General features: G+C 41.8%; 1 protein-coding gene across 2 annotated transcripts in view; it reads right to left on the reverse strand.

Annotated features, from left to right (window-relative positions):
* CEMIP (cell migration inducing hyaluronidase 1) overlaps positions 1 to 15,404 on the reverse strand; it is a 67,907-nt gene that overhangs the window by 43,336 nt on the left and 9,167 nt on the right. For both annotated transcript variants that reach the window (XM_073304101.1, XM_073304102.1), the window contains exons 6-10: positions 10,779 to 10,849; positions 9,569 to 9,664; positions 8,804 to 8,925; positions 6,321 to 6,462; positions 5,057 to 5,248 (exon numbers count right to left, since the gene is read on the reverse strand). In XM_073304101.1, coding sequence (XP_073160202.1) covers positions 5,057 to 5,248; positions 6,321 to 6,462; positions 8,804 to 8,925; positions 9,569 to 9,664; positions 10,779 to 10,849 — 623 coding nt within the window. The remainder of the gene's footprint in view (positions 1 to 5,056; positions 5,249 to 6,320; positions 6,463 to 8,803; positions 8,926 to 9,568; positions 9,665 to 10,778; positions 10,850 to 15,404) is intronic.

The raw sequence follows: 15,404 nt of genomic DNA on the forward strand, positions 1-15,404 counted from the left end.
CTGAGAATTCACCTGAACCACACACCCAGAATGCAGCCACTTAATTGGTTTTACGAGAGAGCCTGACAAATTTATGAGTGGGATTGTAGGATGGAATTGCCTGTGCTGGGAAGGGGCAGGGCTCAGTAGCCCTGCGGGTCTCTTACGGTTCATGTCTTATGTTCCTAAAATCTCAGGCTTCTGGGTTTCAGCTGTCCATGTGCATGGGTCAGAAAGGGATCCTCCCCTCCCCACACCCAGTGTATCTGTTCTGTTTTTTAAATCTCCTTCCTCTGAAGCATCCGAGATGGCCACAGCTGGCACTGGGACAGTGCTGCGAGGTCAGTGCTTAATTTGTAATGAGAGAGAGAGAGAGAGAGAGAGGGGTGCCTGGGCTCAAGCAATTTTTTTTTTTTTTTTTTTTTTTTACACTTTCATAACAGATGTGGCAAGCCCAGAGGTGCCAAGCCTAGAGACACTGGGGCTCAGCTGTGGCAAGCCCTCGCACCAATCAAGCGCTGTGTGAGGTGGTGCAGAGAATTCGCTCTCTCAGGTTCTGGATTGGATGGTTCTTCCTCAACCTGTTCAGGGTCTAATTGATCATCATATTCGGCGTTGGGGAGGAATTTTCCCCCTAGTCAGATTGGCAGTGACCTTGCATTTTTTCCCCCCATCCTCTGCAATGTGGGGCCTGGATCATCTGGGAATCTCTCACTTAATCAGTTCCCTGACATTGCAGGGGCCTCTGGCACTGGTGCACCTCAGAGCCTTCTATTCCCTGCCAGTGGCACACAATAATTTAGTCTCCTGAGGGTTGTAATAAATTGGATTAATTTCCATTGTTGGGTTAAGTGTGCAGGTGCTCATCTCATTGCCTGTAATTGTTCATTAGTACTTTCTGCTCTAGCTAATAAATCTGACAGGGTAGTTCTTCCTATAAATATTAGGATTTTTCCCCTGCACTTGTCCATGACCCAATATGCCTCCCTCTTGAGGGCAGCCTGCGTTTTTCTAATTCCCCTTGACACTTGCACCTGGCATTGGGAGTGTGCGGTGGAAAAGATAGAGTTTTGATTGAGAAATATTAAAGAATTTCTCCCTCTCCCCCATTTCTAAAAATCAAACCTTTCCCACCCTTTTTGAAATGCTGCGTTAACATTTATTTAGGGTGTTTTATTTACACATGCTGCCAGACAATGGCCAGGACTAGAGGAAGAAGCATTAAAAGAAGGCTGGAAAGGGCCTTTTTTGTGATGTTTCCTGCCTGACCCAAAGCAGACCATGCCAGAAATCCTACAAGAAACATGGTCTCCTGAGGTTTCCAAGCTAAACGGTGCACATCTGTAGAAGGTATGGAGAGTTTAAAATCAGCACCTAAACTTTTGGGTGCATATAATAAACCTGGACATCAACTCTCCATTGCCCTGCACTTTGTGCAGTCGTTCACAGGGCAAAGCTAGTACTAAGTGCTACCAAAACAAGAAAGGTAGCATTTTACACTCTTTGCCATGGTATAAATATTTGCAGTGGAGAATCCAGCTCAACACCTTTTGAGGAGATGGCTGAATCTGGCATATTTTAGAAGACAAGAGATCAAGAATTTTCCTACTAGCTTAGTGTAGAAGAGATCAATAAGCCAACTCACATGGAGGAGCTGGAATGGAGAAATTGTCCCCACATCTGTTCTTAGCTAAGTTCCTAATTCTAAAGCTTTTCTCACATATTTTAGCATTGCCAGGTAGCAAACTCAGTAACGCTCCACAATTATTCAGTCTCAGCAGCTGTACCAGTTGGATTCCAGATGTGTGTGTGATGCAGTTGTAATCACAGATTTACTAATGGGTGGGATAATTTGAATTATTAGGCCAACCACAAGTAGGGTATTTTTTTAAAATCATGCTTTATCAAGTACAGTATATGCACAAAAGGTTGTTTCATTATGTATATCCCATCCATGGTTAAACTTATCAGCATAGTTAGTAACTTCATATACAGCCACAAAAAGATACAGATAAGACTGGTTTCCTGGGGAAAACCACAAGAAATACTTGATCTTTCATCCTATCCTACTGTAATAACACAACCCTTCCTTCCTCCTTCTCTCCCTCCTCTGATTTGCACCGTGTTCCCCCAGTTTTGCAGAGTCCAGAGATAAAACATCAAACAGTTTTAATCAATGCCCTCACAGAAAATAATCTAGACATAAAAATGACAAGTGAAGACAGTTAAAGGAGGAGGGAGGGGGAAGGAGTTCCATTTCAATAAATGACCATTTTACTGGGACTGGTGACCTCTGAGTTTGAGCCTCATGGAAGTAACAACTTTGAAATCAATACAACTACTCACCTGAGTAAGTAAGCGTTTGCAAGAATGGTTCCTTAGGTGCCTGCTTTAGCTATTTTGGCTGGAATTTTCAAAGGACCATAAGAGTTAGCCAACTCCCATTGGACTTCAATAGGATTTGGGTGCCTACCTAATTCCCTTAGGCTCTTTTAAAAATCTCAGCCTTAGTGCTCTAATATTCATCTTTTTACTGCTACTTAAGCCACTTCTAGTCAGTAAAGCAAGTGTGATTTCTCAGCAGGAAGTGTCAAATAGTCTATAAGTTGGCTAACTAGTTTAAATTATCTGGCAAAATATCCAAAGCTGTATCTGTTAAAACATTAGAACATTGATGATAATTAGACTTTTGCTCTGCCAAATGGATGTTCCACAAAAATCCTTACAGCATGAGGATTTTTTTTTTTGCCATATTGTTAAATGGACACTTGAGTAGTTTAGTCCTGTTTAGTTTATGTTTAGTTAAAAAAAGAAGAGAAAAATGAAACAACCCCAACAAACCAAACTGGTTAAAGAGGACAAAACCTATTATCAGTAAAACTATTTTTATAATCGTTTGTTATTTCCAATGGGCAGATTTTTGGAGCTCTCAACTTGATTGTATACAGGACACTCCCTTGACCTACTTGTCTTCTTGTGAGGATGGAGGAGATTTCAATCTTTCACATTATTCCCTTCAACTAGACTGAACTATGTCAGTCATGCAGGATTCTTCCATTTTATTTTTAGTGTGTGGGATTTTGCTACAAGAAAGTTGGATGCAGTTATTATTGGGTCAAATTGTGCCCTGACTTATATAACCAGTGAAATCCCATTGACGTCAATGGAGTTGCAGGGATGTAAGGGGGTGGGGGGGGGCGGACTTTGGCCCCAGTGTGTGTCATCTGTGGTAATAAAAAGGGATGTCCAAATTCTCCTAACAACTAATTGGAAACATAGAGCACAAATACTTTAAGTATTTCCACTTAGATCTCTACTTGAAATCACATGGCTTCTTTTTTTCCTGTCTGTTCACTTTCCTAATATTAAACTCAATGGAAATGGTTGTAGAAGATGAATCTAAATTATAAAAATTTTAGAGATCCAGGAAGATACAAGGAGAGTCTTAGAAATGTAGTAATCTATGGTCTTCATTTTTATTGACTATTTTCCAAGATTGTTCTCACAATGTACATTTGTACCATTGATGCAGTTTTTCCAATAGCTCAAGTGTTTCACGAGAATAATATTCGGTTGGTAGCTGTGTTCTCTGGGAGAGTGCTTGTCATCTTAAGTCATAAGACTATGATGAATTCAAAGTCAGAATAATATTTTTTTTGGCTTAACCAGTATCCCTCTTTTTCCTGGTTGAACAATGAATGACTAGAGTCCTTCCAAAAAACCAGTGCAGGAGGAAACACTTGTATCCTTCAGAAAGGGCTGCATCAAAGATAATGGTGCATGAAGTAGTTAATGTTGCAGAGCTAAGCAAACTGTCTGGTGCACTGATTGTTCTAAGTTGGAATATGTTTTCTCAAAATGAAGTTACATTAAGTGTATGTTAAAAATCTCTCCTCAGATTAATCTGACTCACCATTCTTATCTCTTATTTAAACGCTGGCAGTTCATTGGCAATGTAACATGTCTGAATTACCACCATAAGCAATCAGCTACGGTGCATATTTTATATGAATTTTTGTTGTTGTAAAGGACAGTACTGGAAAGTCCTCCACCTACTGACAGAATGGGTAGCTAATGCACTATTTCTCCATACTGCCCATCAATGTACCAAAACCAAGTTCTGGAAGGAAAAAAGAAGGACCTCACAGATTCAGGGGAAGATTTAAAAGCCATTTGTGGTTTTGGAAAAATCTCTCCCTGACATCTTTGCCTCTCTACTGAAATGGACAATAAAGGGGTCGCTTTGTGGTGGCTGTATTTTTTTAACTGGATTTAGAACAAAGACCATTGAAGAACAATTAGACAGCAATGATTTTTCACCGCCTGCAGCCTGTTCTAGATTTGAGCTAGTCCTCCTGAAGAGAGAAAAAACCAACAAAACTTTGTATCTTATTATCGCTACACCCATCTTCCTATTTCATCTGTCTCAGATCAATTCACTCAGCATTCTACAGCAACTCTGGTTTACTCAAGCATTGTGGTTTGAGATTCTATGGCTGGTCATGTGACTGTAGGGATCTATAGTTAACACATCTCCACTGTGGCATGTGCTCTATATATAGATACTAAAAACAGATGGTTTTAACAGAGTAGTATTTCATAAATGTGATGCTGTGTTTCTGCCTAAATATATCTGCATGGCATAAATAACCAGCTCTACAATAATACAGAACCCTAAAAATCTCATGACCTGCTCCTCTTCTCCTTTTGGTAAGAAAGGACTTCATCCTATGCTTTTCAGAAGGTGATCCTCTTGTAGAGTATGTGCATCCCTCAAATCCTACAAACTCAGGCCTGCCCTGCAAAGTGCTTGGGAGATAAGATCAAGAGCAGGATGCTAGGGAAGAAAGATGGAAAATCCACAGATAAACCAGAAGGCACTATCATCACTTACAGATGTCAGGTGATTTTCAGATAGCAAAAGGTACAGATTTCACAATAGCATCAACAAACTGAAGGCCAAATTCAGCTCTCATTCACATCTCTGCAACACCTTTGATTTAAATGGAGCTGCTTGGGTATGAAGGAGAGAAGAATGTGCCCATAGTAACATGTGAATGACAAGATAAATCCTCACCTGATACTTTGACCTCATTAGGCCCACAGGCTCTGCATGGCAAGACTTGGAATTCTTCCGCCTGGTACATGGAATAATCCGTACTGGCAACAACAAGTCTATCTCCAGCCTTCCATGATCGTGCATCATCTGCCAGCTTCAAGATTGTGCTGTTCACATTGGTATCAATGGTTACAGTAAGCTTTGGTCTCACTAGGAAGCAAAAAAGGGGATGGCAGAGAATTCAGCTCACTGAACCTTAAATTGTCCGCTAACTTTTCTGGGCATTTTTGTTACCAACAAAATTTAGCAGTTTACTGATCCAACACATATGATACAGCTATCCCAAGTATGGTCTTGGTTGGGTTTGATTTGTGAAATCAAAAACAAACAAAAAAGGCCTATTCATTAGTTATTGGCAAGTGTATTTTCACTAGCCATTTAACTAAATTTAAATGTAGCCCTTAGTGGCTCCAACTTACCACTCACTTAGCTCCAGGAGTTAGTGTTGCTCTGCACTGTTATTTACAGTAGCAATAAACCTCCCAAAAGTGGTCTTTAACATAATGACTGTTTTTCCCCCAACGAAGATAACTGCATTCCATCTTTATCTCCCTACTAAATGATTGTTAAAGAATCACATGTAATGACCAGTATGAGGGCAGGTTGCTAAATGAATAATTGTAAAAGAAAAAATTACTTTGAAAAACATGTTGCTTCCCAACAGCATTAGCAGGAAACAGTCTCCTCGCTTGCTGAAGGAATAATCCTGCCCCATCTTGAAATGCTTTAGAAAGCATGGAGATTGTTACAGGTCTTGCCAAGTATCTGTACAGTATTACTGGGTTTTGGTGACACCATCACATCATTCCACTTAGTGCTCAAGAATCTCTCTTGAGATACTCTACTGAAGACTTGTCTGGGCTCACCCCAATATCCTAGCCAAACCTCAGCTTGAGGAACTACACTGGACCAAATTCAGTTCTACAGTAAGTAGAGGTTACTCCCATTGACATTAGTAGGAGGTGCTCCACCAGGTCTGGTTTGGCCCATCCTGTCTACCTGTGGCTAAGTGCTCAGAGAGGGGAACTCAGGGGACCAAAGAATGCAACACAGAAAGCAAAGAATGCAACACAGAAATCAAAGGGTTTCCCAAGCGAATTATTGTGTTTGGTATCAGATTTCTGCTTCCTATAAAATAGCCAGCTCAGGAGGAGGAAAATTCAAAATGGGATTTCTGCTCTGAATGACATGGCAGATGGACATTAAAAAGTGAGTCACATACCAGGTTTGCCACACAGGAACCGCACTCGGTAATTTTGGCAGCCTTCGTCTGTCTGATCCTTACCATGGCACATAAACCTATAATCGTGTCCGCTTTTGTAGAAAACCTCAGTTGTTAAATTGGCTCCAGAAAGTGTAGCTGCCTAGGATGAGAATAGAAATGCACATGGGGTGGGCATTAAAACATGAATGGCGTTCACACCCTCTTACTCTCTCTGTGCATGGAATGAGGGTGATCACTTAGCATTAAGATGATGCACAATGATCATGTAATAAAACAGGATGAATGATCATGGGTAGAATCCATTTATACATTCTAGTTGGTTCATGCACAATAGCTTTTTATATGCAGACCACATGGATTTATCACTAAGTGAATCGTGTCACTCCCACATCTATATTAGGACTCAGAGTTGTTGTTTTTTTGGAAACAGTACTCTGAGCTTTGCTAACCCCGCCTTGTTTCCCTTGATTTTAGATCTCACTAGTTTGAGGTCAGATTCAAACTCTGAATGCAGATGGATGGGGCCAAACAAACTCATGGCTTTCAAGCATCTTAACTTTGCTCATTTCATTACCTGGGGCCTGATTGTGTCTGTTCCTTGCAGGAGAAATTGGTGGGAGTTTTCTCTCTCTCCCTTGCAAGGGCCCAGGATAGTTGCTATCTCTATACTCAGGGATCATGAGGAATCCTCCCCCATTCACTCTGAGGTCACAAATTGCCCCAAGGGGGCAAGAGGAGATGGGCCTCTGCTCTCCCACATGCAAACCAGCCTGTGGAGCTGGCTGGGCATGCTGGAAGGGGATCAAGTTACACCACCCCAAGGGTGGATTCAACATGTCCAGCATGCATTCCTCCTGGGGCAGTGCAGTCCATCCCATCCCCCTCGCAAGACTGGGATTCAGTACCACAGTCTAGACCTCAGGTTTGCAACCCTTCTTGCCACTGCATAAAAATGCTATGCATTGCATAGGACCAGCCAAATAACCTTCATTTTAAAAAGGCACTAGGCTCTTAAAGGAGTCACCATCTAAATTAGGGGTCTGATCCTGCAACTCCTACTCACTCATAGGCACGCTCACTGCAATCAATGGGAAATGTGCCCCTGGCTACAAAATTTCTTGTTCTATTTTGATTCTTCTTGTGCTTAGCATCGTTGGGGCAGGGTAGTTTGATTCTTCGATATCCTCAGTTGGCGTGAACTGATGAAGTCAATGGGCTACATGGATTTACATCAGCCGAGGATTTAGACGCTCATGATTTATAACTTTTCAGTAACAGAAAAATATTGCGTTTCTTGTTTCACTTTTAATACATATGAACATGAACAAAAGCAACTATTAGTTAAATTAGTATCTGGTCTAGTGGCTCTTGTGTTCTGAACTGAAATCCCTCTTCCAACGCATGAACAAAAGCTGAAACGCATGTGGAGTCAGTTTTACCATTGACCTGGCAAGTAATTATGGAACAGTTTTTCCCCCCCTCATTGTTCACTATGAGATTAAATTGAAGACTCAGTCCTGGAAGCCCTTGTTCATACAGGCAATCCTCATTGCATGAGTAGTTCAATTAAATTTAATGCAACTATTCTTGTGAGCAAGGGCTACCCAGGTGAGTAAGAGTTTGCTGGATCCATTCCTAGATGCCTTAATGCTCAAGTCAACCCTGTAAAAACCCCACAGTACCAATCATTTTATGGTCTTCTGTTAAGCAGCACTTGAGCTGCAGAATTTTATCCACTGGACATTTAAGTATGCAGCAGGAATTTGCCAATAAAAGCAATTTTTCCTTCACACATTAAGTAGCTTTTGCAGTCATAACAAGGTGTATGTTTTCCCCTCAACATGTGCATTCGAGGATTTGATTACATGTTTCACACTGAATGGAATTCAGACTTCTACAAAAGAAAAAACAATGGACTTGAAAAAAATGACTGCAAGCCCAAAGACATTTTCCCCCATAACCTAATGCAATCTGTGGTTTTAATGTTATGGTCACATTTTGTGCTTAATTTTTCAGACAGCTTCCATTCTAAGGCCCTTTTAGACCCTTGGAAAATTTACATCCCTCTCTTTCCCCCCAACCCCCTCTTAATCTTCCTATAGGAAACTACATATTTTGTGGACAGCATAAATGGTCCAATTCTACAAACCTTCCTCACACCAGTAGTCCTATTGACTGACCTGGGACTGGTTGTGTGAATAAGGATTGCAAGATCAGACTCAGAATGAGGAATATAGTTTCTCGGTCTTATAAGCCTCCCATTAGTGTTAAACATTTGCCAGCATTGTGGCCAGTCTATATGCAAGAGCATGAAGAGACGTCTAGAAACTAAATGCATTCACAGCTCACAACACTGTCACCAAGAAGGCCTAAGGTCTACTAGAACCTTCTTGACTTTGATGCTGCAGTTGGTTGCTTACTATACTGCTATTGCACATCAGGCAAGCTAATCTATAGGGAAAATGGGGAGTTTGTCCTACCTGGATAGCAAGGGGATGACTACAGATTTTGCCTGGGTTTGCTGCTCTGAGGTCAGAAAGTTTCTCCGTGTCTTTGGATCTTGCCTTTTTGGGCTTCTCAAACCACTCTGTCCATTCTATATCTGGAGACAAACAGGAAAGGCCATTTTATAGAAAGCCATGCTTAATGCAGCAAAAATGCACCTACCAGAATTTAGTCTCAAATACCATTAACAAATTTCTTCAATAACTGCCTAGTTCCTCGTTCTCCTTGCCAGTCTGGCAGCTGCTTTACTGATGCTATGAAGTGTAGCAAGGCAAGGGAGCATGGAGTTATTTAAAAACTACATGGTTTGAGTATGTAGCATGAGCATTTCTAACAGCTATGGAACTTGAATTGTGCCCTTCTCCCTCGAGCCCTCTGTATGTATTCAAGTCAGCTTGCAATCAGCTGCTGTTTGTTACAATGAATGAAACACCATTCTGACAAGCGGTGACCACATAATCAAAAGAAAAGGAGGACACATGTTGGTTTGATCTTAACACGTGGACGGTCACATTCAATGCAAAAAAGAAAGGATTCAAATTAGAGAGAGTCTTATAGGGCTTGGAAATAGAGAGGCTGCTTATGTTCTTGTTTGGATTAAAAGGCAACCTTAACAGATATCAGACCGTCTTTTTCTAAACAAAGGAATGGTGATTGGTGTGATAAAAAGGAATATTTCAAAAAGCGATCAGCACGGTTTAAGCTCTGTCACTCTGCTAGCACACAAACAGAGGTCTCACCTTGAACCCACTCACTGGTTGAAGACACATTAAAATGCTCTCCATTCTCAGCCTGGAATAGTTTGAATACTTTGGCCACAGCTGATCCTTTGTGTCCTGTAAAACAATTAATAACAATTTCATGGCTCGCAAGTGACAGAAGCTAAGACTTAATAGGCAATGGAGCAAGCCTGTGGTTGTGTCTCTTGGGAGACCAGAGCAGATTCAGTAATTGCCTGCAAAATGTCTAGCAAAATTGTTCTGTCTGCTCTTGGAATGATTTTTCAGACTCTTTCCTTCTGCTCAGACTTTGCCTTTGTAGAGGAGGAATTCTCAAAAAAAAGTGAATTAAGGAAATCATGGTTTTTGTTTTATTTTGCATTTTTTGTTTGCTAGTTTACATTGTGACAAACCAGGTCATTATCTTTATTTAGACAATATTGTACTATGGTATTCCACAGCAAATAGCCTCAAAAACTAGTATAGGTTGAAAGGTTTTGACTATCATGGTACAATATCATGTCTTAGATTTTCATCTCATGTTAATGGAGATAAATCAGGTGTCAGAGTAGCAGCCGTGTTCGTCTGTATCTGCAAAAAGAAAAGGAGGACTTGTGGCACCTTAGAGACTAACCCATTTATTTGAGCATAAGCTTTCGTGAGCTATAGCTCACTTCATCGGATGCATTCAGCGGAAAATACAGTGGGGAGACTTATATACACAGAGAACATGAAACAATAGGTGTTACCATACAGACTGTAAGGAGAGTGATCAGGTAAGGTGAGCTATTACCAGCAGGAGAGCGGGGGCTGGGGGGGGGGAACCTTTTGTAGTGATTTAGATGGAGATAAATCAGTGGAACTATGTCAAAAAGGTGGATAGATAATTTGGCTTCAATGGAGCTATACTGGTATATACTAGCTGAGAATCTGGTCCTGTATGTCTGTGTACGAGTGGCCTGTGTCAGATCCCATCCAGCTGCATCACAGCATGGGGATAATGTAAGGGGGCAAGACTCCTGTTCACAGCTTCAATGTAGTGTAGTGTCAGACAGTACAAACGTCAAGGAACAAGTTTATCCCTTATGTAATTACACAGACTTCCATGGAATTATACCAGGGAGGAACTTGCCCAGGCAATTCCAAGCAAGTATTTGTTTCATTTAGGGGACTGGACTAGATGACCTCCTGAGGTCTCTTCCAACCCTGATAGTCTAGGATTCTGCATTACCTAGATATTCCATGTGGTCTTCAACCGAAGAGGAAGGGTTTCCTTTTACTGTAATAAAGCTCCAAGGATGCCTGAGAAATCAAAATGAGAAATGATCATATTATTTCATCTGGCACTTGTATGCATCATTTGTTTTCTCCTCCCTGGTGCACCATCTTCAAAACAGACAGATTTATGAGACACTGCAGTTTGTTTTACACTGACAATATCTTAACACTTTCTATTTCTTTGCTAAATATGCAACAAGAGAAATGAGGTTCAAAAGACAAATATCTCATTGAAATAATTAATCATAGCGTTGTATAAATGTCACCAGTGGACTTCACTTTTTATGGACTATCTAAAGAGGCTTTTGTGTGGTAGCAAAATGGGACACTGGCAATGTCTCTGGGTGGCTGCAAAGGCTCCCCCCTCCCCCCACAAAAGAACTTTAAAACAGCTAAATTTGGTTAAGCAAATTGAATGTGTGCTGAAATGTTGTAGGTCAGGTTTCAGCCTGTAGTGAGCTGTGGGGATTTATAAAGGACTCTGTTTTATTGATTTTCTGGCAAAAACTGCTATCAAAGGTGCATAGATATGCTACGAGAATATATTTTCTTCACTTCAAAACTGATCAGGAATGGGGGTTTATGAGCCACGATCACTGGTTCAGCTCCAGCCCCAGGTCAGCAATAAGTGGAGTTTGTTACTATCTGATGGTCACAGGTGGAATCCGTCCGTATCTACTAGAGAGTTATCAGCAAGGCTAGAAACACTAGCATGTGAACTGAACTGGTCTGGGGAATAGAGTAAATTGCCCTCTCACCTTTGGAGATGGACCCTCAAGAGAAGGGCACTAATGGGTCAGAGCAGGGAGTTTTGTCTTACTGCTGCCTGTGATTTAGTGTTATGTGACTAAATAGACATCAGCCATGAATGTTATTAATCACATGCATCACAACAGAACAACAAGGGCATTGTGGGACTCTCTCTATAGTTGAGAGGCCCCAACATTTAGCAAATAAAAACCCATTTAGAGAAATCCTCTGTCTCTTGGCAAAACTTCCACTGATTTCAGTAAAGTCAGGACTTTATGCTAGGAGTCCAAGCCAGTACCTCACACATTGCATTTGATGGTAACTGGAATGTAGGTGTCTTTAAAACCAGCCCTCAGGCTTCTATGGAAAATATATATGGACGCTAAGAGCCAATTATCAAAAACACACTAGGTATTACCAGCCATCTCACCTTTATTAGGGCTCAATCCTGTTCCCATTGAAGTCACTGACTAAATTCCCCTGAACTTCAGCAGGAGCAGACTCTTAGTAGGCATAGTCCCATGGTGAGAATAGGGGTGACATATACACCCTGTTAATCTAAAGAAAATGGCTTCTCACAAATCAAGGCAGCTCCAGCTGCTCATCAGTGGCCTGACCACAGGACAGACCCTGGGGAAGCTGCAAAGCTGCCAGCACAACTGCCTGAGGCATCTGCCAGGGAGCCAGATGCTCCTGCTGGAAACTTTCCTGCACACAGAGTGCCAAAGGCATTGGAGTGCTGTGATCTCCATCCAAAAGAGAAAGAGGGATGGGATGGTGGAAGAAATGACACTTGATCACTCAGCAGGCAGGACGGACTCCCCTCCCCACTTCCTTTTTTTTTTTTTTTTTTTTGGTTAAAAATAAAAATAAAAACAAATGACAAAAATATGATTAAAAAATAAACAAGGCCAAGAGCATTCAAAAATATATTTCAGAACAGTTCAGTTTGTTCTTAAACTAATATTTGCACCCGTTTCATTCTTTCCAGTATTTGGTTCCCCGCGTTCGTTTATGGTTAACAGCATGGTTAAGCCAGTTCATCCTAATGCATGTGGCCACACGTAACATGTCCTCATGGTGTGAAATGTGAGGACTGAATTTCACTCTTTTACACCTGTATGAGCCCAGAGTAGCACCTCCGATGCCAGTGTGAGGTTCTGATCAGAACAACTGTCAGCAGCTAGTGCTGAAAGACTGTCTTGATTGATTGATATTTTGTTTTTTTAAAAAGCTCAGTATTTAAAGGGCACATTCATTTCTCATTGAGACAAGGAAGGGGAAGCTCTTCTATTCATTCTGACTTTTCTGGATTCAGCAAATGGGCAACGGGAACAGACATTGTGAGCCAGATGCTCAGCTGGTGTAAGTCATCATTCCTTTGACTTTAATGGAGCAATGCTGATTTATGGCAGCTCAGGACCTGGTTTAGCGTGACAGAAGTGGGAGACAGATGGTTTCTTGCTATCTATCAATATCCCTGTGTAGCCCGCAGTACAAGAAAATTACCCAGGCAGTGACGGAGTAACCTGACTCATTTGGCACTTTCAAAAATGTGAAACAAATATATCTGACCCAAAAATTACTAGCTGGGGTTGCACCAGTTATTGTCTCAGCAACAGTCGCAAGCTGTCATCAGCAATGGACATGGTGCTGTGCAGATCTGGCACACAGGTGTTTGATTTAGTATTGTCAGCCCGTCATCAAGCCAACAGATGTTTTAGGGTGATCAGAAAGAGAGAGCAAATCAATCCACTGCCCATTGTCTGACTCCTCTTCTGCAGTGTAGTTTAGAGGGTGGATATATAATCTAGCAAATTGCCCAGAGTAATTTTTACAAAGCTACAGTTCTTTATAATGTCCAGAACGAGCAGGGACTTTTTAACCTTTGACAGGCCCTTACTTTAGCAGTACTAAAAATGTGCTTAAGTGTACAGTGCACTGAAAATCACTAACTCTACTACAGAGTAAAAACCCAACACAAGGCAGCGTGGCATTCAGACTTCCTTGATGATTATGTAGCTGTTGATATGCAGTATCCAGGCAGAGGTTCAAAAAGGACAACAAAAACAACATCCAGTCCCTTTCCCTCACTATCGACTGCACTGCAGAGGAGAAAGGGGTCAGATAGGATGATCTTGGTTATTATCGGATTCTGGTACAAATATATATTTGCAGTTGAGTTTCTGCTCAGAGTAGAGATGGGTCCAAGCTGTAGAATTCAGAACCAAATGAGGGTGTTCCAGTTCAGGCTGGTGTAGAGAAAAGAGCCAGTCACGCAGATTGGGATCTGGTTCTGAATAAAGCGTCAAGTTAACTCATTCCCTTCCTCCCCCTTTGGCCTCTTTGGCCTGCAAAAAAACCCTTTCACTCCCCACTCACACCTTTAACCCTTCCCACAATCCACTACATATACTAACTGCTTACGCAGGTGTTTTCCGGGGGTGGGGGTGGGGAGGCCATTATATTGTAACAAAGGCATCCCCAGGCTTCAGGGTGTTTGTGGGTAATTTGTTATTTGTGGACCAAACCTTGCAATCCTTAACTCAGACAAAAAACTCAGAACAGTGGCCTCAGTAAATAATGACTTCAATTGGAATTTTGCCTGAGTAAGGATTTCAGGCTTTGCTAGTTTATAATTTGGAACAGAGAATCTTTGCTAGTTTGTTATCCTGATCTATTTTTAAAATAACATTTTCAAAAAAGTGCCTAAGTTAGGTGTTTAACTCCCATTGAAAAAGTGTGAGGTTTTTAAAGATGTAGACAGGTGCCTAGTGGGTTTTGTCTACCTCTTTAGACACCCAATACTTTTATAAATCTGACCCCAAGTGACACAGGAGACCAAAAAAAGTCATTGGGGACTTCAGAGGTGATGTTTTCAAAAGTGGCGGACGCACCTAACTAGTACACAGGGATGTGAGTATTTTTACAAACCTGTATGTTACACAGTGGTGGTCACTGTGTAACATACATAAAAGGGCCAACATTTGCCAAAAATTATTACATCATAATACCCAAGATGTCACCTTCATTTCCGGTCAAGAAGAAGAGGTGCATTCTCCCCACACACTCTCCAGATTTTTGCACTTGCTCAAAATTACATATGTAAATGGAACTGCGGGGGGACTGTGGCCAGACAACTTTTAGTGGTTCTATACTAAATCAGTAAGGCTGCTGCCTGAGTGGGCCGGAGCAGCACTCTGGCTGTGAGGTCACACCACCACTGAAATTTGACCTGGCTGCTCCTCTATACAGACAGAACTGTGGCCAGGCCAAATTTCAGTGAGTGGCATTGCAGGCGGGTGCACAGGGTCACAACGCCACTCAAATTTGGCTTGGCCACCCCCTTATCCAGATGGAAGGGCATCCATGCCAACTGATGTTGCAATGTGGTGCACGGGGAGTCTGTTCCTGTGGGGTGGAGTGCAGGGGAGCCTGCTGAGAACTTGACTCCTGGCAGCACTGACTCATGCAATGTGTGGGTAAGAGGGGGAGACTCCCCAGCCAAGGGAAATCCAGGGTCCCTGTGCAGGGGACAAGTGGGCACTGGAATGAGTTCCAGCCAGTGGGGCAGGGGGCTGGAGTGGGGAAAGGAGAAGTTGCCCTCTTACCCAAGAAATATCTGGGTTGGCACCACTGTTTCCTCTTCTAAAATATAGAAGAATGCTGCAGTAGCTCAAGTAGCAGCATGGCAAGTGTTAACTTTTTGATGGCAACTGCTAGTTCATGGCAGAGCTGAGTCATAACACGATGAATCAGATTCTCTAGGCATTCCCATTGTAAGTCCCTATTGTAAAGGAGCTGGAAATGAACATTAAAATGCCAGTGT

The sequence above is a fragment of the Lepidochelys kempii genome, chromosome 10, assembly GCF_965140265.1.
Source record: "Lepidochelys kempii isolate rLepKem1 chromosome 10, rLepKem1.hap2, whole genome shotgun sequence".
Taxonomy (NCBI): domain Eukaryota; kingdom Metazoa; phylum Chordata; order Testudines; family Cheloniidae; genus Lepidochelys; species Lepidochelys kempii.